Source organism: Jaculus jaculus, chromosome 1, assembly GCF_020740685.1.
Source record: "Jaculus jaculus isolate mJacJac1 chromosome 1, mJacJac1.mat.Y.cur, whole genome shotgun sequence".
Lineage (NCBI taxonomy): Eukaryota > Metazoa > Chordata > Mammalia > Rodentia > Dipodidae > Jaculus > Jaculus jaculus.
In genome coordinates, this window is record NC_059102.1 from 74,544,568 (window position 1) to 74,571,166 (window position 26,599).

Here is a 26,599-nt window from a genome sequence, read left to right on the forward strand (position 1 = left end):
TCTGGCTAACGTGGGTCCTGGGGATTCAAGCCTTGAACCGGGGTCCTTAGGCTTCACAGGCAAGCGCTTAACCACCAAGCCATCTCTCCAGCCCAAATTTTGTTTTCTTGTTGATCTTTTCCAAAAGCAGTTACTTCAGAGGCCACTGTGGTCTGCATAGAGAAACTTCCACAGAACACTATTTCCTTATGCTGGGTTTAGAATGGACTCAGATGAATGTATACATGACACCTTTTGCCAAGCTAAATTTTCAATAGATACTCAGGAAGTTTCAAACCAACATACAGATATTTGTGAACATTTCTGTTTATTTTTCTTAACTATTATAGCAGACAGCTTCAGGTTCGCCAAGGTGATCTTCCAGACCAGGCACAGTTATGGAGGAAGGGATATTTATTGAAGCTTACAGATCCAGGGGAAGTTCCATAATGGCAGAAGAAGCTGGCCTGCCTTCACAGGGCCAAGCAGAGAGAGAAGTACAAGCCTAAAGCCGAAAAGCCACACAGCACAGCACACTTCAGCAACCCCTGCTAGGTACACTTTGTATATCTTTAGATTGAAATCTGAAACCTAAAGATCCACCCAGTGACATTGCCTCCAGCCAGGTGGCTGCAGAATGCAAACTACAAACAAATAAACAACTGAATATATTGGGGGCCATCTATTCTTTTCAAACCTCCACAACTATTGATTAATAGTGATAAATATATATTTAATCCTCTTAGCTGCTTTTATAATACTCTTGGAAGAGTAATAGCCATGAAATCTGACATTCATTCATTGATAGTATACTACTTCAAGGGTTCCAATTATCCAATCAGAGGCTTTTGTTGCTAAGACAAAATACTTGACAAAGCATCTTAAGGCAGGAAGGGTTGTCAATGGCTTGATCACACTGCATCTCTGGGCAGGAGGCAGAGAACAGTAAATGCTGGTGTTCAGATTGTCCTCATTGTCATTTCATCTAGGACCCTCACCCAGAGAACAGTGTCTCCTGCATTTAGGGTGGGTCTTCCCATCTCAATTAGTTGAAAACTCCTTCACACATGCCCAGAGATTAATCTCCTAGAGGATTCTATGTCCTGTCATGATGACTATCAATATTACCCGTTACTGTGCTAAATAAACCTATCAAAATTAGTTTAGGGATATTATATGACAGATAAAGAGTTTGGAGGTAAACCCCTTATTAACTTATATTTAATAAAAAATCATTAATGCAGAAAACTTGGAAGAATTACTTTAAGCTTGGGTAGTTAATAAAAACATTTGGGCCAGGGCTCAAGATACGGTGGCTTAGTGGTTGAAGCACTTTTCTGCAAAGCCCGAGGTCCTGGGTTCGATTCCCCAGTATCCACATGAAGCCAGAATGCACAATGTAGTGCATGTGTCTGGAGTTTGTTTGCTGTGGCTAAAGGCTCTGGCATGCCATATTCTCTTTCTCATCTTTCTACCCCCCTCTCTTTCTCTTTCCCTCCTTCCTTCCAAGTAAATAAAATATTTACCAAAAAATGAAAAATAAATAAAACACTTCTAGGTCAACATAATGCAAGACATTACTGTGTAGCTGTGTTTTTCCTGGCCTCTTTCATGAGAATGTAATGAAAAAATAGCTTGTTAACTGGGCATTCATAGCATTGATTGTTACTTAATGGTAGAAACGATATGCCAAGCTAGGAAACATAAATGTGCTAAAAAGGCAGCATTACCTGGAGAAGATTAAGGAAATTATTTCCTGGCTCTCTTTTCCTCTGCTTGATATTCTGGGCTAATCAAAGTTATTTCTCTGTCATCATTTGTCCAGAGAAAGTGAGTAAAAGCTTTATGGACAAGAATATCTTTGAAAAATAGCCCCTTTCCTATCCTTATAAAGAAGCCTTCCCAATCTTTAAGCCATCCTATGCCCATGAATTAATTCCCTGGGTCAGGGGGTGAACTATACTGTTTGTTCTAGGTTCTGTAATTCCAATACATGCCTGTATTAGTTATTTTTCTCCTTGTCATGACTAAGCACGTGACTAAACTTATAGGGGGAATGATGTATTCTGCCTTCCAGTTAGAACCCAGTCCATTGTTACAGGGAAGGCATAGCTGCAGGAGCAGCATGGTCCTTGGCACTGACCAGGAAGAGAAATGAGAATGGCTACACTCAGCTGGCTTTGTCCTTTTACCTCTTTCCTTCTCTGTGACACTAGTCCTTGGGCTGGTATCACAAATATTCAGGGTGTGTCTTAACTTTCTCAGTTAAACCTCTTTAGAAACACCCTAATAGACATACTCAAAGTTTAACTCATTCTATGGTTTCTGTATTCCAATCAGCTTGACAATTAAAATTAACCACCTCAATACTTTCCAAGTTCTCTAGCATGTATAAAACTGCACTTTCAGGTTTGTCTTTACTTACCTGTTTTCAACTTGAATGATATTATGGTTTTAATTTTAAAATAAAAGTATAAGAGTGTCTAAGGTTTTTTGGATGAATATGGTATGTGTTATATAGGTCTATTAACTTTTACTTTTTTCTCCTAGGAATGCTGTCTATGCAACTTGAGAGGAGGAGCTCTTAAGCAGACTAAAAACAATAAGTAAGTAATACATTAACTGTTGAATTTAATCATATCTCCTCTATCTTTCCGTGATAGTTTGCTCTACCTCCCATTGTAAACAGTGGTCCAATGCTTTCTGTTTTGCACTTGAGGTTAGGGCTGTGCTTCAGAGACCATGGTGGCAAGGTATTCCACAGGGTTTGCACCTTTCAGTTTTCTCGGAGGTTTCTTTCCATTTTCTCTTTTCCATTTCCTGTCTCTCTCCCTCTTTCCTCTTTTTCCTCACCAATATTGCTAAGGCTCCTTTAAAATGCTAGATATCCTTCTTGATCTTTATCTTTACTAAGGGGCATAACACTTAAGAGATACTCAGAATTATTAATTGCAAAGTTGTCCATTTTTCTGGACAAATTCAGAAGATGGAAGGAAGATAATCAGGTTTTAAGAAGACAATCAGGGAACAAGTTAAATTTTATTTTTCCTTGTCTATAGATTCCTTGGGTTGTAGTAGGATTGTAGTAATGAAAAACATTAAAAGAATTAACTTAGTTTTAACTCATACAGAAAGCATTGCTATTTTAATTAATTTGCTTCATGACCTATGCATTATATGAGGTCATATGCTGTACTCCATCTTATACCTTTTGTAAATTGAAGTATTCTGTTGCCATACATTGTTCAGCCCTAATACAGTAAACATGCATGTTCTTGTATGCATGTGTATATATGTATATGTATTTTTATAATAGGACTGCATCCTTGGTTGTTACTTACTTCATGTCACTGTGTTGGACAGATAGTATAGAATTTATCCAGATGTCATGTAGGAGTTTAGAATCCAGAATATGAAAGAATAAAAGGAAACACATATTAAGGCTAAATTTGTGGGAGAGATGTAGTGGAAAGAAAGGGGGAAGGGAAACCAAAAAACTTGTTTAAAAAACACTGTTGGAGGGCTGGAGAGATGGCTTAGCGGTTAAGCGCTTGCCTGTGAAGCCTAAGGACCCCGGTTCGAGGCTCGGTTCCCCAGGTCCCACGTTAGCCAGATGCACAAGGGGGCGCACACGTCTGGAGTTCGTTTGCAGAGGCTGGAAGCCCTGGCGTGCCCATTCTCTCTCTCTCCCTCTATCTGTCTTTCTCTCTGTGTCTGTCACTCTCAAATAAATAAATAAATAAATTTTAAAAAAAAAACAATGTTGGAGCCTAATTCTTTATATGTGCTAATAGTTTTATTAGAACTTCAGAATCTGTGATGGATTTAGTCTTTTGGATTTGTCATCACTTTGTTTCCATCTGTGAGATTGCCATCACTAGGTTTGCGTGCAATGGTATGTAAGTTTAGGGAATCTTTATTTATGTCTAATGTCTCCTCTCCTGTAGGTGGGCCCATGTCATGTGTGCCGTTGCAGTCCCAGAAGTTCAATTCACTAATGTCCCAGAAAGGACACAAATAGATGTAGGCAGAATACCTTTGCAGAGGTTAAAATTGGTGAGTGGCAAAGCTTTTTATCTCATAATTAGTGTTAATTTCAAGTTCTGAAATTTTCTATTAATACATGTATTTCCAAGACAATTTTTCTACTAGCTTCATTTTATCCTGCCCTTATTTTCCTTAGCTTAAATTTATTCATCCTAATATATTCTTTTCCTGTTACATTGTAAGTCTGCATAACAGTTTTCAATTTCTGCTTGAAATAAGGGAAGGGAATTAATACATTTCTTGGAACTTGGACTTTGACACAGTAGGCTATCTGGTGAGATTTCCAACTCTTTTTAAATTGTTTGTTTTTCTCTTTTGCCTCTCTTTTGTTAGTGTTTACTTAGCAAATGTGTCCACCCTAATTTTATCACATCCTTACCAAGAAGAGATTTATAGATAAATGCAAAAGCTCTTATTAATACTTAAGGATTTTCTCACTCATGGATAGATAACAGGACTTAACACTCCAACCTATATAGGTAGTTATCTTGGGACCTATTAAGAAAATTTCATAAACTTCTTCCTCCTTTTTCCCCTTGTTAAGGAGTATTTTTCATAGAACACATAGGCCTTTGATGTCTATAACATTGAGATACTTTTTAATTCTGTTCATTTGTGAGCCTACACATCATTAATTATTTGCCTTTTTATTGTATATTTAATGAGATTTTTATTTATTTTTGTTTTGTTTTTCGAGGTAGGGTCTCACTGTAGCCCAGGCTGACCTGGAATTCACTATGGAGTACCAGGGTGCCCTCTAACTCATGGCGATCCTCCTACCTCTGCCTCCCGAGAGCTGGGATTAGAGAATTTTTCTTAAAGATAAACAGCAGGACTTTAATATACTGGAACATGCCTCACATGCCACCTTAACTCTAGAATTACTTCAGTTTCTGGCATTTTTAACTCAAGGTCTTCAATGGAAGCATTTTTGGCACTATCACTGAACCTCTCCATTCCATTCCTGACCAATGCTTGCTTGTTTTCTTACAGTTCTCTTCCCACAGATGGCACAGGCTGCCCTCTCTGGGCCTCTGTCTTAGGAATTTAGCCTACTACCTTTTGTTCTTAGAGGAGAGTAAGTGGACAATTGAATTTCCCATTATAACTCTTACCAAGTACTCATATTGACAGAAAATAAGCCTTTTCTTGGAAGTGTTCCTAGTAAGAATAGTATGGTCAGAATGTACATGAAAATTGTTCTCAAAATAACTAAGAGGATGTAAGAAAACAAGTGTGATTTATTTTCCTTTTAGCTCTTAGACATACACGGTAAAGCCTCAAATTATATTCCCTGGTCACCAATTAAAATAATAAAAATATTCCCCAAACCCACATAGACAAGTAAACATTTGAAATAATTAGTACTATAAGGAAGTCATCATCTACCCTGCCCCATAGGCAGGATCTTAAAAAGGACTGAGGAGGTGACTCAGTGGATAAAGTGCTTGTCACGCAAGCATGTTACCTGAGTTCAGGTCCCTAGAAATGTCAAGCCAAGCATTGTAGCCCAGGTCTCTCATCTCACTATTCATCCAGAATGATGAGAGATGCTAAAGTGAATTCCCAGATACTTACATGCCAGCTAGCAAACAACAGAGACCCTACTTCAAACGTGGAAAGAAAGCAAAGACATCAGAAGCTGTTATCTGACCTCCACATGTATGTTATGGCACATGCACGCTCACTCACTCACATAAATACACACAAGCTAATAAGAAAGAGTTAAAAAAAGATCATATCACAAAGTTATAATATTTAATGTTTAGTGACAAGTATTAATAATGTGTTAGTTTTCCCTGATTATAAAAATAACCTTTATTTATGAAAATTCAAGCTCTGCATTTTAAAATCACTTAAAAATTTATATATTAGAAGCAGAGAGAGGGAGAATGGGCATTTCTTTATAATACTGTGTTTCATCTTGATTGTACATATAATATATTCTTTGTTAATAATTTGTGTCTTTAACGGTTTCATGGCTTTAAAAGTATATTGACTTATGTAGTCATTCAGATCTATTCATATCACAAAATAGATCTGTGTTCATGGGCACATGGAGATGACTTTGACATATAGCACATAAGCCAGCTATTTTTCTGTTGTTTTTTTAATGAAATTTTTAATCATAGAAAGTTTAGGCATATTTATCACAATGCTGACAATGCTTTATTAGTGGGATACTATATAAAGTTTCATATTGGGGAGGGGGAAAAAAAGTCAATCCTGCATACAACAGTTTTCTGAAAACAGAGAAAGCCTTGTGTTGCTTTTTCATCAGGAATCCTCAAGAAAGACCTCGGCCTAGCCGGGCTTGGTGGCTTATGCCTTTAATCCCATTACATGGGAGGTAGAGTTAGGGGGATCACCACAAGTTCAAGGCTGTCCTGAGACCACATAGCTAGAGTGAGATCCTACCTCAGGGGCGGGGAGAAAGACCTCACCTTGGTGAGATTTGTGTCTTAGTCTTTACCAGTGACTATCTCATGGTGATCAGACTTAGGCTGGCTTTGAATTATAGAATTTACAAATGGTACTCTGTGAATAAATGAGTACACCTTTTCAAGGAATGACATGCTCAGTACCAATCAATTTGTGTTTCTTAACATTATGACATTGATGTTTAAGTAGTAATCAAAAAGTGCATGATAAGGCTAGAGAGATGGTTTAGTGGTTAAGGCGCTTGCTGCAAAGCCAAAGGACCCAGGTTTGATTCCCCAGAACCCATGAAAGCAAGAGGCAGATGCAGTAGATGTCACATGTGTCTGGAGGTCCTTTGCATGAACTGGAGGCCCTGATACACCCATTCTCTCACCCCCTTGCCTCTTTCTCATAAATAAACAAATATTTTAAAATGCATTGTAAGAAGCCAGGGAAGGAGTTTTACCTGGTTGTTTTTATCTAGGTCTAAGTAAGTACAGGTAGGTTATTTAATTCTGCCCATTTGGGAGGGTACACATATCTGCTTTTTAAATAAGACATGGTTCCTCTCCTTTAGAATTTTCAAAGTCTATTACAGGGTTTCCCACTCTGGGCCCTGTTCTTAGTTGTGACTGTCATGCACATCATGGTATTATCGCATCCTTGATAAAGCAAATGCTGCCACTATCCCCAAGGTTGTAAAATTATCCCTGTTTGAGATCTTGCTTGTCTGTATAGTAAGGACATGCATGTCAGGAGTTTTCATCTAATTCTTTAAATTAATTATTTGCTAATTAAGTAGTAAATTTTTTTCACATGTAAATACTTCCATATAGTTACTAATTATAATTTGATTTAGTATTTTTACTTCTCTTGTAGAAATTGAACAACCAATTGAATGCTAATTGTCTCACTAAAGATTAGAATTCTGTGAAGTATATGATATGCACATAGTAGTCATAGGTAAATAGTTATGCAATGAAGAAGAGGCAGCAAATTACTCATTATTTGGACTTCTGGATTAAAATGGCTGTTACTAGAGGGGTTTGATCAGACAGTAATAATTGCATTGAGCCCCTTCAGAATTTTTTCTTTAGTGTAGAAGTTACACACACACACACAAACACTTCCTAAAAGTAATGTATTAATTCACTTATTTACTTCCTGGTGGAAATGTGATTATACTTGATGGCCTAGCAATACTCAGAGGTCTTATGGAACTCCCACATGTCACTTGTCCTATTAGCTATAATCAGTGAGGGATTGAAAAGTGGAGTGCACAGATCGCTCCTTTTCCCATTGTATTAGCAAGGGAAACACTTAGTCTCTCCAATGCCCACTAGGTGGTGCAAGGGCACCAAGTGTCTTGGCATGTTGCCCTTCAATTACCACATTTTTTATTTACATCATCACAGTCATAACTGTGTGTGTGTGTGTGTGTGTGTGTGTGTGTGTGTGTGCGCGCGCGCGCGCGCGTTCGTGCTGTTTTACCTCATGGGATGAGAATAAGGCCTCAAAAATGCTGGTTGTGATAGAAAGTGCTGAATCAAAACAAAATTATTTGTGTTCAATTGTTTATTTAGCCATATAAAAAGTTCTGCTTGCCCTTGTGTCAAGTTAATGTTTTTCTGTCTAGTAACTCCTAGAGGCTTAAAGAATGACTGGTGGGCAAACATGAGTCTGAAATATCTTCTGCTTACTTAAAATATATATCATTTTAACATTCTCTCTATAATACAGAGTACTGCGGTACTAGGTTTGAAGCTGGGTTGTTTTATTAATATGGTTTTTACCTCTTTAATATTTTATTTATTTGAGAGAAAGAGACAAAAGGAGGCAGACAAAAAAAAAAAGACAGAAAGAGGAATGAGAGGATGAGTATGGGCTGGCCGGGGTCTCCTGCTACTGCAAACAAACAAGATGTACTTCATACATCTGGCTTTATGTGAGTACTAGGGCATTGAACCAGACCATCAGACTTTGCAAGCATGCACCTTTAACTGCTAAGCCATCTCTCCAGCACATTTCTAGCCTTTTCCTTACATGTCCAACCTACAGCTTTTGGAAACTCCTCTGAATAATTATCTTTGGGTTAGTTTGAGAGAGGGCAAAGGGAAGAGAGAAGAGTGACAAGAAGTTCAGAAGCTTTTCAGTGCTCCTTGGATACCATATCAGTATGTTCTTGTTGGGACAAAACACCTGACCAGAAGGAGCTTAAAGAAGGGAAGAGTTTACTTTCAGCTTGCAGTTATGGGGTTACAGTCCATTGTGCCACAGAAGGCATGGCAACTGGAACTTGGGGCACCTGGTTACTTTCATTCCACAGTGAGAAAGCAGAGTGATGAATTCTCATGCTTCGCCAGCTGTCTTTTTTTCTATAATTCAAGACTCCACCCATACTTAAGATGGTTCTTCCCACCTCAATTAACCTAGTAATGATAATTTCTCATAGGTGATTCTTGGTCATATCAAGTTGGCAATCAATATGTACAATCACAAGCAGATTATATGAATCCTAACATGGTATAGCTTTATTAAGATCCTCTACCCTTACCTATCTACCTTGCATATCATGGTATGACCTCCACTCATCATGTAGTTAATAATGATGATATTAGATGCCTTTTCAAAACATTCTAATATTTTTATTCCTCTGGCTAGTTTTAAATAATTTAGTGATTAAGTTTTTAACTAAAAAATATAATGCAAATTATATTTGCTTGTAGTAATTGCCATCCATAGTTCCTTTTCTTTGACAGTATTTTATTGTTGGAGTGGGGTAAGGGGTAGGTGGTAGGGGAGTTGAGACAGAGTCTTGCTAGTTAATCCTGGCTGGCCTCAAACTCCCACCAGTCCTCCTATTCAGATATGATGGCCTTAAAGGCATGTGCCAGCATTCCTCATTGATATTTCATTTTTTTAAAAAAGAGGCAAGATCTCAGTTTGTAGCTAAGGGTGGCCTTTAACTTGGAATTCTCCTGCCTTAGCATTCCATTGCCTAGGATTACAGGTCTGTGCCTTCATACTCTGCTTTACACTTCATTTTTGTGTAGAGTAATTATCCCAGAGCTCATTAATGTGGTTGCTATCTCTGTTAGTCATTCTGTTAAAAATATATATATATGGTTTACAGTTACTTTCATTGGCCTAGTGTAAGCATGCCTCCCCCATCTAGAAAGAAAGAAAGAAACAAACTTCGTTTTGGCCTAAAACTCCTTATATAACAAAGTTGACTTCAAACTTTAGATCCTCTTGATTTGGCCTTCTGTGTGCTAGGATTATAATGTGCACCTCTGTGTCCTTCAGTTATCAGTGCAGATTTTGGGTTACTTAGTATACTGTCTCTTTCTTACCTACTCATTTAGGATAAACATTTGCTTCTGAATGACATATTTGAGAATAGATATGCTTGAGGCAATTCCTGTCATTGATGGCTCTTTCCCAAGTTCTGTAAATCCCTTCTCTGTTCAGCAAGAGAAGGCCAAAGTATTTGAGCCTGGCACACTAAAGAGTGAAGGGGAGACTGAGGGCATGAGAGTGTTCATGCTGTCTAGGGATTTGTTAGAAGTCTCAGATGACTGGTGTGTCTGAATAAAAAAGCAAAGGAAAAAATTGCCTGCAAGTGGAGTAGAACTAGAACTAGAATCTTATATGACATATTTAATTCTTTTTTTCTTTCTGCTCTGTTTTCTCTATTAGTGTTATAGGCTGATCCTAGTTATAACTGAATCTCTGGAAGAGAATTAGAATTGTTCAAAAGTTACAACACATAAAAATATGGTTGAGTGATATAAAATACATATTGAGTTAGAATGACCTATTTTCATAATAAGAAAATGCTGTAAAAATCATCTGGAATAATTAAGGACTTACTAGGCTTTAGAGTGATAAATGATGCTTTCATATTGTAATCACCCTGAAGGACCAGAGTATTATGATCAGGAAACAGAATGTTACTAAAATATTTAGATTTGATTGTAAAATTTAAGGGAAGTTTCTTTTGTAAAAGTATAGCAAAGAGAATGAGAAAAAAATCCACTGTGGGTATGTGGATCTGTGATATTTGTTTTATGCATTTCATGAATTTTTATTCATCATTTATTTTTTAAAATTTTTATTAGCATTTTCCATGATTATAAAAAAAAATCCCATGTTAATTCCCTCCCTCACCCCCCAACACTTTCTCCTTTGAAATTCCATTCTCCATCATATTACCTCCCCATCTCAATCATTGTACTTACATATATACAATATCAACCTATCATCATTTCTTATGAATGGGATTTAAAACTTGTGGAATTTTTGTAAATGAAGCAACAAAGCGGATTCTGGATTACAAGAAATTCTGAAGAGCACGTATCATTACTTTCCACTGTTATAACAGTAGTTGGGTATTAAACTATGTGTGTCAGTGTAGGTGACAATCTGTTTTCATTGTTGCCTTTGCATAAAGTATTTGGCATTGTTCCTTGCTTAGGAATGTATCTTGTCTAACATAGTGCCTTTGGCTTCCATTCCTGTAAACATTTTTTGTTTTCTTTTGAAATGCTATTTCTGCAACCAAATAGAAGGAGAAATGAATTTCAAAATCACTGAAGTTGTCTCTGGGCATTTGATGACCTCTCATTCCCTATTTGACAAGTGAACCAAACCAAGCACATGTTCTTTGAATGAAGAACATTATTTTGAAAAGGGATTTATACTGCAATAATGACTGGGCTATAGCCATTTTAGTATGTAGCTAAGACCATACTATTCTGTTTAGAAGCCTCTGTGCACTTTTAAATTTGTACCTGAAGGCAAGTAATAGTGAACCTGAAAGCCAAAAATTACAGTTTTGAAAGCTACATCAATTCTGAAAATAGAGTAGTATTCCATCTGAAGAGTTGAATCAAAGGGGAGAAATATAATCAGATTTCCTGTTTCTTAGAGGAAGGTACATGTTCATATGTTATCAGATGTGATGAATATTAAAAATAGAATTAGAAGGTGATGGGGTCTGCCTTTCATGTCGTAAATCACAGAGTTCTATTTAGTTAATTTTACAGCAATGTTAGTGTGAAACTTTGCTTTCTTTCTAAAGGAACTCATGTTGAGTTTGATGGATTCCTTGTTCGTTAATATATTTTAGGAAATGTCATACTGATTATCTTTCGTTCCATTAAATGGAAAAATAGAGTAAAGGTAATAAAAAGAGCCTTTACACTCCACATGAACTCATGTTCAGTTTTACTCACATGCTCATTTATTCTGAAAAGGCATGCACAAGAAACTTGGAAACACAGACAACAGAACACATGTCTGTTCACACAGAGGAATGATTACAGTATAGACCAGGCATGGAGTCTCAGTCTAATCCCACTCCTACTTTTCAAGGGAACCCTTGTTTCAAAAACAACAAAAACACACTACAGATAATATAATTTGTTGTGATGTATAGTGTCCTATCATTTAATTAGTCCAGTTAATTAGTTGTATTAAGATGTTTTTCAGGCTTTAAATATATATATATATAGCTTCAACATTGTAAGGCTTTAAATATATGTAGTGTGGGGGTAGTAAGGATATTAGTGGATATGTACAATTTTAACTGTCAGAATGATTTGCTACAGGGAGTAGATCCTATTGCAAACTGTCAATTTTGTAGATTGCTGTAATACCAAACCATAAAACCTTATGGGTAAAATGTCTGATGTGTATGACTACAAATAATGCATTCTCTGAAGGCTATGTATTTCTATAGGAGGAAATGTGTAAATGTGTGAAATGTTATCTTGTTGCTATGGAGTTTTCCTTTATCTGTGAGGCAAACGAAAATTGATCGGAGCCTTTAAATATTCAGTTTTGAACAAGTTTTTCCTGAGCAATACTTTTAAAGACATTATTAAATAGATACGTCAGGCTTCAAATAATCATGATTAAAGAGTATTATGTGTAATTGTGTTTTTTTCTTTTTAGCTTGCATGCTAAAATAGTCTTTTTGTGATTTTGTCTATGTGAGCGGTGATTACTGACAGATTTTAAATTAATTAGTCAGCTGAGTTATCAAGACAACATCACCCTTTAATGCCAGTGCTGACGGATTTAAAACCAAGAAACACACAATCAGATGGAGGCAGCTGTGGATGTGTTTAAGTAGTTCATTGGCTTTGGCTTCATCTACCTACAGTCAATGAAAGCAGAAAAATTACAGCTTTGGAAAGGTACCATAGGTATAAAACAGTATATCCATTCATTTTCTTGGGAAGAGTGGACTCAATAATTTTGGTCACTTTGGCCAGTATTTTAGTATTCATTAGGCTATTTATACCTCAGGAGACTATTCAAAAAATTAACAAGATATATTGGAAAGATATATTGCTTTCTTTTGTAGGAAAGGAGAAATTTTAATATTTGCAGTTAATTTAACTTAAAGTTTTGTGCTGTAGATTAGGCACAGTCATGTGATTTGAATATTTTCTTTTGTGACATAAACTACCACCTGTGGGTTGGATTCATTGGTCTCAATGTCAGAGGTCATGTAGCTTAAATTCTAAATCCTTTACAGATTAGATTAGAGGGACAGATTAGCCCCTCTAAGCCTCTATTGTAAACTTGGATGTTGCATGAAGTACCTGTGAGAGTCTAGCATATAGTTTGAATTCAGCGAAAGTTGATTAATTTTATCTTTTACCACAATAAATGCTTTTTTCCCTCCTTACTTTTTCTACTATTCTTAAGGATTTAACTATTAAATGTCCTTTGAGAAGTTTATAAACTATAGAGATTTTCTTTTGAATGGATTCTCATTAAATAGGAATTTTTTGTTATCTTCAGATGAGGGCTATCAAGACACATCACCAACTTCCTTTCCAGTTATTATACCCCATAAAAAAAAAAAAAAGATGTAGCTTGTCTTTTAAAACATCAGTCTCAAGCCTTATAATGTTGCTTGTTTTCTGAGTAGGGACATTGCATGAAGAAATCATCTTGTTCAAGATGGTTCTGCCAAAGCCAGTCTGTGGCCATGCTTCCATCATCCTGCATGGGACTGCTGGAAGTCTCTAGTGGGTTGGAACCTGAGAATAACTGTGGCCCATGAGAACACTTTTGTTTTTAACTCTTTTCATAATTTTTATACGTGCAATAACGTATTTTCTTCATAATTCCTTTCCATGGCTGTCCCATGTCCCTTCCCTTTTCCACTTAGTCCCTTGTTTCCAAGTAGTTCCTCTTCTGCTTTGTATCTCTTTCCCCCTCTTCCACTATCCATGCTAGAAGTTGATGGGCACAATATTAGGCAGGTAATAACAGTCACTGTGAGATCATGAAGGCAAAGGGCTGATAGAGATTTTTTCATTTAACACCAAGTCCTTAATAGACACTTGTACTCAGCATTCTGATGAGTTTTGGCAGCTACAACAAGAAGCTCTTAACCAAAGGTGAGAGCTGCACTAATTTATGGGCATAAGCATGAGTATTTATAGGACAATTTGATGGGCACAATATATCCATTTAGTCAAACAAGAATAGTAGATTTCAACCTAGAACCAGTGATCTCTCAGCTTTTGCCTAGGTTTTCTGTATTGGGCATGAATTCCCTCATGTGAGGCAGGTCTCACATCCAATCAGAGAGCACTTGTTTACTGATATAATAGCCATGCCACTTTTGGGTGCTAGTGGACACATATGGTCTGGCTAAACCCAAAAATTTGAATGTAACAGTAGTACATAGTATGAGAAACACATTGATAATGGCTTTATATTTTCTATGCAAACCTTAGAATATTGAGCATGGAACTTATAAAAGCAAAATAGTATGATTTGTAGAATATTAGGCAAAAATGAAATTGCTTTATCGTAATAGATAAATGTGTCCCACTGTCAATACCATAAGGTTGCATTGGAATATTGTTGACATATCATGTGGCTATTTGCTGGACAAATTGCACAAGAGTTTCTTGAATGCACAAAAAATATATTCATTTCAGAATCTCTCTTTATTGTTTGGGGGTACCTTTTATTCATGTGTTTGTGTAGTGTGATATGTATAGTACATGCATGTGTATGTGCAGATGCATGTTCTCTGTGTGCACATGTATGTAGGTCAGAGGGCAATGACTTCCCCTCCCACCATTCATCCATGTATTACCTTCAAACTGAGTCTCTTCTCTGAATCCAGAGCTGCTAATTTTGCAAGCCCTAGCAATTCTCCAGTCTCAGCTCCACTCATGACTGGGGATTTAGGCATTTGTGTCTATGTCCAGTTGTTTTTGCAGGTGCTTGGCACTTGAACTCAGGCAGTCTCAGTTCCTTATGCTTGCATGGAAAGTGCTCTTAACTAATGAGTCATCTCCCCCAACCCCAACTTTTTTCTATATATATTTTTTTAGTATTTTGAGCTGGGTTCTCACTGTGGCCTAAGCTAACTTAGAACTCACCCTGTAGTCCAGGTTGGCCTTTGGTTCACGGCAGTTTTCCTACTTCAGCTGCTTGAGTGTTGGGATTACAAGTCTGAATCACCATATCCAGGTAGTTTCAGGGTTTTTTTGTTTGTTTGTTAATTTTAAACTTTTTGAAAAAAATTATTTATTGGAGGGAGAGAGAATTGGTACACCGGGACCTTCACCTGCTACAAATGAACTCCAGACACATGTGCTACCTTGAGCATCTGGCTTATTTGGGTCTTGGGAAATCAAACCTGGGTCCTTTGGCTTTACACGCAAGTGCCTTACCCACAAAGCTATCTGTCTAGCTCTGTTTCAGTTTTAATATAAAAATAATTGATAAAAGGATAGTTGTCTGCCATTGGGATAAAATAATAAATAAGGAAGTCTTTCCTTTCTATTTGGATTAAAATATATATGGAAAAAGAGCCAAATTTATCTTTGTCTTTATAGGGTTAGTACTTAAGGTTAATTAAAACTTACAGAATTTTTATTCATAAGCCATCTGTTTTTCATAACTCATTTGAAAAGCATCAATTTTAAGCATTTACTTGTTATAAAAAAAAAGCAAAAAAAAAATGGGGAAACATTTTTACTAAATTCCAGACATTTTTCAGCCAAAAGAATCATGACATCCTGGCAGAGGTGTATTTTTAATAGACTAATGAGCTTTCTGACCAAAGCAGACTGAGCCTCATATGGTTTTTACTATGATGAATTGACTGTCAAAATTTGCAGTCTTGTGTGGTGAAATATTTTACTATGAAAGTTTAATTCTCATTTTTTTATTTATGAAGGCAGTGGTGTCACAGCAATATGCTGGCCATTTGATATGATTTATTCCAATGAGTGTCACTTGTTGATGTGTTTAGTGATTGTTGACCCATATTTACTTTTAAAAAACTCTTAAGTGCTCTGAGATGTAACAAGCCAGCCACTGTAGCTTGGAAAAAAACAAAAACAGTGAATTACAGGTTTTCTCTGTTGTCATTTCCAGTTTTCATTAAGTCACAGCTCTGCACTTGGCAGCCGCTGCTTTGAGGCACTTGTGGAAGAGTAGCTTTCCTTATTAAGATGGGATCTATTTAGGTAATTTCTGCCATAAAGCTTATATTTGAAATGTCATAAAATCACTGTCATCATATCATTTGGGAATTCTAACTTATCATTGTTATAAAGGTTTTGAGGAAAATTATGGATAAAGGAGCCTTGCTTTCATTCTATTACCAGTCTTTTATTTATTAACTATCTCAGGAATAATGTGTAGTATTTCATGGGCATGAGAGTAACAGTTCATCCTCTAACTGGCTTGCATTTCAGAAATAGTTATACATAGGACTTCCAAGGATGTCATTTGTTCTGTGGTGTTAGGCAACCTATCTACTACTGAACTATATCTGTGCTGGGATGGGATCAAAGTATGTACCATCATGTCCCATCACATTGGTTTTGTTGGTAGTCATGGTTCAACATTTTATCGAAGGATATAAGTAAGGTCTTCTAAACCAATGCTTTTTAAATTTTTTAAATTTGTGACATCTGTTTTCTCCTAGGAAATATTTTACATGATACTTAGGTATACAGATATAAAATAGGTATACAAATCAAATGCTTGCCTATAATTACTTTTTAAAAATTAGCTGGGCGTGGTGGCGCACGCCTTTAATCCCAGCACTTGGGAGGCAGAGGTAGGAGGATCACCATGAGTTCAAGGCCACCCTGAGACTACAGAGTTAATTCCAGGTCAGCCTGGACCAGAGTGAGACCCTACCTCGAAAAACCAAAAAAAAAAAAAAAAAAAAATTGATATATACAATTTTACCACTAAATATGAAAATAAAGTTACTCATGAATGAGATGGATATATTTACAAATAATTTAATTTTTGGCTGGGGGTAGCTCATTCTACAAAGTGTTTATCTGAGACTGATTCCTAAAACTAACTTTATAAAGCCATGTGTGGAGCTAGAGGGATGGTTTAGTGGTTAAAGCACTTGCCTGTGAAGCCTAGGAACCCAGGTTTGATTCTCCAGTACTCAAGTAAGCCAGATGCACAAGGTGGTACATGCATCTGGAGTTAATTTGCCATGCCCATTCTCTCTCACATTCTCTCTCTATGCTAAATAAATAAAAATTAAAAATTGAAAATTAAAAAATCAAAGTGTGAAGCCGGGTGTGGTCATGCACGCCTTTAATCCCAGCACTTGGGAGGCAGAGGTAGGAGGATCACCATGAGTTCAAGGCCACCCTGATACAACATAGTGAATTCCAGGTCAGCCTGAGCTAGAATGAGACCCTACCTTGAAAAAGCAAAAAAAAAAAAAAAAAAAAAAAAATCTAAGCGTGGTTGCTTTCACTTGTAATCCCATTACTCAGGAGATAGAGACATTTGGGTCCTTCAGGCTTGGCGTCAAGCCATTCTAGCCTACTTGGAGAGCTCAGGGTCAGTGAGATATCTCTTTTCAGAAAAAGTGGATAGCATATGAAGGACCAGCATCTGAAGTTACCCTCCACACACATCTATACACATAACCGTTTCATTATGGCTGAATATTTGATGCTGCAGAATATAGAACATTATTAATAGTTTTCACTTGATACTTTTTATCTATTGTCAAAGCAGAGGATGTCGCTTCACATAAATTACTTACTACAGAAGTCAAGAAGTAGTATGTTTAGGGCCATTGTTATAATTGTTAGAAATTCAGTTCTCTATGCACAATTAAAATAACTGTGATTCCTAACATTTGTCTTTAACCTAAGACTACGTACCTCAGCTACTATTCACTGGTGTTGCATGCGGTGTCAAGTGTGCATGTTCTATGTTTACAGTCAAGGTCACAGTGAAGGTATGTCATGCAACATGGGTGAATACTGCCAGAAATGTCTCACATTCATTCATTACATGTTTGATTTTCAATTCATTTGGGCTTGGTTGAGCAACCTTTTGCCATTAACCAGAGGCCACATGGTTCTCTGCTTCTTAGTGTGAGGATATTTGTGAAGTGTGGATAATGTCCAACAAAGATGATCTCTCAGACATCAAAAGTGTTATTTTGCTCATATCATAACATTATTTTTTTAAATTTTTATTTATTTATTTGAGAGTGACAGACAGAGAAAGAGGCAGAGAGAGAAAGAGAGAGAGAGAGAGGGAGGGAGGGAGGGAGGGAGGGAGGGAGAGAGGGAGGGAGAGAATGGGCGTGCCAGGGCCTCCAGCCTCTGCAAACGAACTCCAGACACATGCGCCCCCTTGTGCATCTGGCTAACGTGGGACCTGGGGAATGGAGCCTCGAACTGGGGTCCTTAGGCTTCACAGGCAAGGGCTTAGCCACTAAGCCATCTCTCCAGCCCTATATAACATTATTTTGATGACATTTCAGAAATGGCAATAACCCTCTAGAAAAAAATTAATTTTTATATTGGTATATTATTGATGTGAAATTTCAAATTCATAGCTCACACCAAAATAGAGTATAAGTAATGAAAGCTCATCCATAACATGTACAATTTCAAATATTATCATATCTTGGGGATGTTGTTTAAAATATAAAAACCTTACATTTTTGCATCGTCTTTTATACTTCTATATGATATGGTGGTTTGATTCAAGTGTTCCCCATAAACTTATATGTTCTGAATGCTAGGTTCCCAGCTGATAGCAATTAGGAATTGAAGCCTTCAGGAGACAGTGTATTGTTGGGGCAGTCTTATAGGTGTGATAGTCAGCTTCCTCTTGCCAGTTTTTGGCACACTCTTCTATTGGTGTTTTCTATCTGATCTTGGTTAGGAGGTGATGTCTACTCTGCTCATGCCATGGTTTGCTCCTGTTATCATGGAGCTTCCTCTAGAGCCTGTAAACCAAAATTAACCCTTTTAACCACAAGCTGCTCTTGGTTGGGTGTTTTCTGCCAACAATGCAAAACTGAATGCAACATACAAGTGAGTAGTTACCTTCTTGTTACTGGAACAAAGCACCCAACTTAAAGCAGCTTATGAGAGGAAAATATCTTATTTTGGCTTACATTCTTGAAGGGAAAATTCCATGATGGTAGGTGAATGATGGTACAGTAGAGGATAGATATCTCCTTGCCACAGCAGGTGGCAAGCAGCAATATGAGAGGGAGCCAAGGTGTAGAAAAGGAAGCATTCTACTATACCCCTAAGCCGTCCTCCCCTAGCAGCACATCTCCTCCAGCAAGGATCCTCCTCCCAAATTGCATCAGGTGGGAACCAAGCATTCAGATTACATAAGTTTATGGGGACACTTAATTCAAACCACCACAATACTATAACATAACAATCCATATTCTGCACTACTGCCGATAATTTACTTTAACTTGTCGATAGATACAAACTATCCAGAGACAATTACCTTTTGGTCTTATCCTTTTCATGTTTTTCAAAACAATTGCTAAATATTTTTAAATAATGTTAACATTGTAATACATTTTAGTTGTCAGGTCAGCTTACAGCTCTGAGGAAAACTAGTCATTTAAATATTTTAAAAAGAAATAAAGGAAATTTAGGTAATTTTGTTAGGATCCATGTCTCTAAGCATCCTTTCTTTTTTCATAATTTGAAAATTAGGGAGCCAGAAATGTGAAAAATCATTCCTCTTCCAGAAGGCCTGGTAGTTAATATATGCACATTTTCTGGTTTCTCAATCCGACAGGGGCAATCACCGTTTAATTTCAAAACTCTATTTTTCTTAGTGAGGGCCTTAGAAGTATTGAGTTTCCTTTCCAGTCTATGATATTACTGTTTCTGTGCTTTCTTTGCTACAAGGTGATTAGCCATGCCCCATCCCTAAGCTGTGGTACATAACAACACAAGGTGTACTCTGTATAGATAAGGCCTGGCAGTCCTTAACCCCAGCTTCTTGTACATGCAGAGTGTGATAGCAAGCCAGCAAGATATGTTCATCTTTAAACAAATTCTTCTTTCCCTAAATACTTCCAAATAAATGACATGTCAAGCTCAAAAAAAGCTTTAAATCCGAGACATGCAAGGTACAGGGCATACATGGCGGAGATAAGGCTAAGTTGATATTAGAATTGGAATATCTATTCTAGCTCATGTAAGATTCTTGGTCTCTATGTTTGATTTTATTTTCAATGGTGGCTTATTTTGGTTATAAAAGTCACATGTGTTATGAAGATTTTTAAAGTCCATTGGAAAAAGTACAAAATTAATGTTATCATCTCTTTTCCAATCTGCAGAAGTGAATCTGTATAAAAACAGCAATTTATTTGTGGGAGTTGGACTATTCCTTCTATGAATCCACTAGCATTCATGACATCTTACATACCTTTGTGTTTCTCCTACAGACTTCTTTCAATCAACATTTTAGAATTTTTATTTATAGAATTTAATCACTCGGTATACACTCAAGGTCGTACTGATTGTCAGATGTAGCATTTGATACAAAGTGTAGACACATATGAATGTAATAATACTGATGGCTGAGATTTGACAACCTCAGTTCTCATCTGAGCTCTGTTGGATACCAGTTAGCAACCATGTGCTGTGTTCCTTGAAACTCTTCTTGATTTTCAGTCACTCTTTGGATATTACTTCTCTCTCTTTGCCAATATGATCTTAGTTCTGACTTTAGATCTGATCTTAGATCTTAGTTTTGAGGTGGTTCCTCCTCTGTCCCTTATGATCCTTCATTCTTTCTCTGAGTTTCCCTTCTATACATTGCAATTAGTATATTAGTAAAATTGCAGTTATATTAATATACTGATTGACATTGCTATTAGCTTAAAATAAGACTTGTAGAATACTTTATCCAATGCCTGGCCACACTGAGTGTGCAATAAATTTTCTTTTTATTGTTACTGTGACATTACATTATCAATGTTAATGTGTAGGTGATCCATAGTTAATAACTAAGTGATACTAAGTTTGTTTTTAAAATTTTATTTATTTATTTGAGAGCGACAGACACAGAGAGAAAGACAGATAGAGGGAGAGAGAGAGAATGGGCGCGCCAGGGCGTCCAGCCTCTGCAAACGAACTCCAGACACGTGCGCCCCCTTGTGCATCTGGCTAAGGTGGGACCTGGGGAACCGAGCCTCAAACCGGGGTCCTTAGGCTTCACAGGCAAGCGCTTAACCGCTAAGCCATCTCTCCAGCCCTTTTTTTAAAATTTTATTTATTTATTTGAGATAAGTTTGTTTTTAGCTTACTTTTATTGCTTGAAACACATCTGCCAAGCAGAAATGTGTGAATAAGCATAATCAAAATAAACAAATGTTCAAACTTTTTAAAATTAAAAGATACATATTTTATTTCATGAATGGACATTCCATGGTCTCCAGGCACTGCAAACAAACTCCAAAGGCAAGTGTCACCTTGTACATCTAGTATATGTGGGTTCTGGGGATCAAATCTGGGTCCTTTGGCTTCTTAGGCAAGAACCTTGCCTGCTAAGCCATCTCTCCCTAAACATTTTTTTTTGTATTTTAATATTTGGTTTTTCAGTCATTACAGATTCATAGGAAGTTGTTAAAATACTGTAAAGATTTATGTATCAAGTCATTTTTTCATATTGGAGATATCTTATATAATCATACTATAGTATCTGAGTGAGGGGATGTACATTGTTATAATATTTATACATAATTGTGAATTTATCATTCATAAATGTTGGTGTAATTTTCTCAAAAAAGTATTGCTCTGGAAATTGTTAAAGGAAAGGTAAAGCAAAATAGTACTAATATATTGAAGCTCATAATATATGTAAAGTGAGATTATATAAAGTGAAAACACAAGAGGTGTAGAAGTAGGGAATATGTTGTTACAAGGTACTATACTGCCAGTGATATTCTTTGAAGTTGGTTATTAAACTATTGATTGCAAAAATATTTAAAATAGTGGTATCTGTTAACTCCTATAGTGGAAATTAAATGCAATAAAAATACTCAGCTAATTAAAAAACATTGAGCTAAGTTAAAAGCAAGCAGGAAAAGGAATGAAAAAAGTAAGATCAATCAGTAAATCATAGATTTTAATCTTAACATGTTATAATTTCATTAAGTATAAATACCAGGTTAATAAAGATTGCCTGCTTAAATATTAAAAACAAGTATGAGGGCAGGAGAGATGGCTTAGCACCAGCAGTTAAGCGCTTGCCTGTGAAGCTTAAGGACCCCGGTTCAAGGCTCGATTCTCCAGGACCCACATAAGCCAGATGCACAAGGTGGCACATGCATCTGAAGTTTGTTTGCACTGGCTGGAGGCTCTGGAGCACCCATTCTCCCTCCCCCCCCCCCCTCTCTCTCTCTCTCTCTGTCACTGTCAAATAAATAAATTTAAAAAATTACAAAAAAATTTTTTAAAAAGTATGAAATACTTGGTATCTATAATAACATTGTATAGATATAGTTTGTTCAAAAGTAAAATGATTGCAGGAAGATTACACCTTACAAGTGCTGATCAAAAGGAAGCTGACATGGCTGCATTAGTGTCAGGCAAAGTAGCCAAAGATTGTCAGAGATAAAAGCCCACTGCTAAAGTCATTAGTTTAGTTTCAATTTCTACTGCTTTATCATAATCTTTTTGCCATTGAGGATCAAATGAAATGCATGTGATAGTTATACAATGGCTCTCACTAGGTAAGTTTCAATAATTAACTGTTATGAAGACAACTCTTTGTGGATTAAAAAATATTTTTTTATTATTTTTATTTATTATTTATTTATTTTTTGAGGTAGGGTCTCACTCTAGCCCAGGCTGATCTGGAACTCACTCTGTGGTTCCAGGCTGGTCTTGAACTTATAGTGATCCTTCTTCTTCTGCATCTGGTGTGCTTGGATTTTGTGAAGATATGTCACACCACACCTGGCTAGAAAATAGTGAATATAGAAGTCCTATGTCATTTGTAGTTTTCTAACCCAAATCCTTTGCTCTTTGGCTGTATTTACCTATGAGCTAAGTTATTTCAGTGATGGGAATAAACACAGGAATGCAGGAACTAATTGCTTCCAGTATCTTGGATGAAAATGATCATCTCCCCTCATACCCTCTTCACTGTTCAGTTTTCTGTTTTCTATAACATGATATAATGATGTGTGTGATGTTCTTTGATGATACAAGTTTCAGAAGAGTGGGGAAAGTGTTTTAAAATAGGTTTGAAAATCCTCTCACATTGTATCCTTAGCTTTTCAGGGTCCATCAAACTCTGGTTCACTTTGGCCTGGTGTTGCACTGTTGGAAAGGTTTGACAAATAGTCAGTATGCTAGAGACAGCTAAGCCTCTGAGAGGTGCACAGAGACACATGAATCTATCATTTAATAAACTCTACTACTGGCAGGTGTTTCAGAGTCCTAACTCACGGTGATGTAGACACATGGGTTTTGTTAACCAGAAACAGCATTTTAACATTGACAGCTCTTAGAAAAGACAGTTCTAGATAGGAATCTGTTACCTGAAGGGCTGTAAGCTGATCTTATTTTCAAACAAAAAGAATGCAGTGCATCTTACTTTAGGGAGTTTTATGCCATTATTAGGATTATTTCCCAACATCTGAATCTCCAAAATGTAGAAATAAAATTGTATAACCTGTTCTTGAATCCTGGCAAATAGGAAAAAGGTTTTGAAAATTACATGTTATTAATGTTCAACTATTTTACTTTTATGTTCATGAGTGAATCTTTTTAAAACAATTTTGTTTGTGTTGGGGGGGGTCAAGGAGTGCCTGCCATGTCACTCCATGATCATATCAGAGGACAACTTCAAGGTGTCTGTGCTCTTGTTCTACTTCCTTTGCTTTGAGATAGGCTCTTTTACCAATGCAAATGATTGCCAGTCCAGGTGGCCTGCAAACTTAGATTCAGTATAGTTAGAGTCAGGCAGAGCCAGTAGCCTCTACCTCCCTTTTGCTTAGGTGTTTGGGTTCATAGATGTATATGCCATTTTGTGTCCAGTTTTATGAAGATACTGGGGAGGATTGAACTTCAGGTCAGCTGGCCTTGAAAACAAGTACCTTTAACTGCTGAGCCATCCCTCCAGACCCATGTCAGTGAACCTAAAAACGTCTGTACCGGGCTGGAGAGATGGCTTAGCAGTTAAGTGCTTGCTTGTGACGCCGAAGGTCCCCGGACCCATGTAAGCCAGATGCACAAGGTGGCACATGCATCTGGAGTTCGTTTGTAGTGGCTAGAGGCCCTGGCAAGTCCATTCTCTCTCTTTCTGCGGCTCTTTTTCTTTCTGTCTGTCTGTTACTCTCAAATAAATAAATAAAAACAAACAACAAAAAAAAAAACGTTAAGAAAGTCCATATTGCTATCTTTACTTTGAAGAAGAAGATAAATTTTTCACATTCCACTTACTCCACTGCACATTTAAACAGTGACTCCTTCCTGTTTTAGTTATCTGACAGTATCCTAAAATATAAGATTGCTGTGGTTAGTGTTTAGTTGACCTTCTGTGGCTGCTGTATAAAGTGACTTAGCTTACCCATCCAGTGCTGGCATGTTGACAGAAATATTGATTCTGTATATAAGGATTCAGATTTTATTTTATTTTATTTTTTATTTTTATTTATTTGAGAGTGACAGAGAGAGAGAAAGAGGCAGAGAGCAAGAGAGAGAATGGGTGCGCCAGGGCTTCCAGCCACTGCAAACGAACTCCAGATGCGTGTGCCCCCTTGTGCATCTGGCTAATATGGGTCCTGGGGAATTGAGCCTCGAACCGGGGTCCTTAGGCTTCACAGGCAAGTGCTTAACTGCTAAACCATCTCTCCAGCCCGGATTCAGATTTTAAATGAAAAAGCATGTGTTCTCTTAGTCAACATGAATTTAGAAATTAAAAGATTTAGGATGTCTGACAAAATCTGCCATGTTTGATGAATGAATGATATTCATCCCTGCAAGCAATATTTTCCTTACTTTTAACATGTCAGGAGTGAGGAAAATCCCCATTGTTTCCAGTGACAGTAAGGTAATGATAGCATTTTTTTCTTCCCTCTAAATTGACTCTGCTGGAGTCATCCCAGCTGTGATGGTTGCACTAAGCAGTACTATAAATGTGTATTGTACAGGTGTCCCCTCAGATCACAAAGCCAAATGTCTTTATACATGTCCTAAATTACTTGTAATGCATTCTGTTTTCTGGTGTTAGTCTGTCTGCCCTTTCTCTATTTTCTTAATTCAACTAACCCAATTACTGTATTTAACCTTACTTTTCAGGAGAGAGAAGCTGGTAGAAAAAGAGTCTGTATAATAATCTATAGTTATTTTTCAAGATTCTTTTTTATTAACTTTTTTATTTATTTACTTATTTGAGAGAGACAGAGGCAAATAGAGAGAATGGATGTGTGAAGGCCTCCAGCCACTGCAGACAAATGCCAGATGCATGTGCCACCTTGTGCATCTGGTCTACGTGTGTACTGGGGAATTGAATCTGGGTCCTTATGCTACACAGGCAAGCATCTTAACTACTAAGCTATTTCTCCAGCCATGTCAAGATTCTTGTTTGAGTAAAAATTAATTCTTGGGTGCAATAATTTATTCTACCCTCGAAATGTATCATTCCTGACCTCTCCTTATTCATGGATAGGGCAGTACCTTAGAGAAAAGAACATTTAGCACACATAGGTCTTATAGACAGAGCTCTGAGTGCCTGGTGCTATCACATGCACTGTCCTTGTTGCTCACCAAGTCTTGTACACAGAGCTCTGTGTCCCTGGTGCTATCACATGCCCTGTCCTTGTTGCTCACCAAATCTTGTACACAGAGCTCTGTGTGCCTGGTGCTATCACATGCTCTGTCCTTATTGCTCACCAAATCTTGTACACAGAGCTCTGTGTGCCTGGTGCTATCACATGCCCTGTCCTTATTGCTCACCACTTCTTGTACACAGAGCTCTGTGTGCCTGGTGCTATCACATGCACTGTCCTTGTTGCTCACCACATACACAGAGCTCGGTGTGCCTGGTTCTATCACATGCACTGTCTCTCTTATTCACCTCAATTTTTAATCCTTCCTATCCTGTTTGGGTAGTATACTATGATACAACAACAGCAAAGATAACAAATGAAAAATAGCAATATTCTTGCTCTCATGAAGCCTTATGATGGACATAATTCAAAACCAGTATATAGGATACTTTACTACTCATTACACAATAAAAAATTCAAGAGATTCTTTTAGTTAAAGCTCAGAATAAGTTTGCTGGAATAAAAATTGTCTCTTAACCTCTGTGAAGAATAATTTTGCACAAACTTTCTTTTACCTTAACTTTTGCCTCTGGAAAATACATACTTTGCACATTAGAATTCTGTTTTCCTCTATGTCTTCTCAACCTTTACTTAGCAGTAGTTCTCTTAAGCAAGTCCATGTACAGTGGAGACTCTCAATTTGGATAAGTATAGTTTTCTCTAATTGTTTTTAGTAAGAATGGATGGGACTGCCGCTTCTCTCCTGTGGTGTTCCTTTTGCTTTCTACAATAATTGTTTTACTTCCAGGTGGATTAAAGTACTGGTCTTGAGAGAGCATAGAAATGGTAGATTAGATAGTTATGCTGATCTTGTCTTTGCCTTGTCTATTAGATTATACTTAGGGCAAGCAATCCCATAATTCTTGCTAAATCTGCAATTTCCATAGCTTGACAAAAATAAATTTAAGCCAGGTGTGGTGGTGCACGCCTTTAATCCCAGCACCCAGGAGGCAGAGGGAGGAGGATCGTAGTTAGTTCGAGGCTACCCCGAGACTACAT

General features: G+C 37.0%; 1 protein-coding gene across 6 annotated transcripts in view; it reads left to right on the plus strand.

The window, feature by feature from the left end:
• Positions 1–26,599, plus strand: part of Kdm4c (lysine demethylase 4C) — a 370,239-nt gene that overhangs the window by 255,304 nt on the left and 88,336 nt on the right. For all 6 annotated transcript variants that reach the window (XM_045149440.1, XM_045149418.1, XM_045149432.1 and 3 more), the window contains 2 exons: positions 2,530–2,585; positions 3,927–4,035. In XM_045149440.1, coding sequence (XP_045005375.1) covers positions 2,530–2,585; positions 3,927–4,035 — 165 coding nt within the window. The remainder of the gene's footprint in view (positions 1–2,529; positions 2,586–3,926; positions 4,036–26,599) is intronic.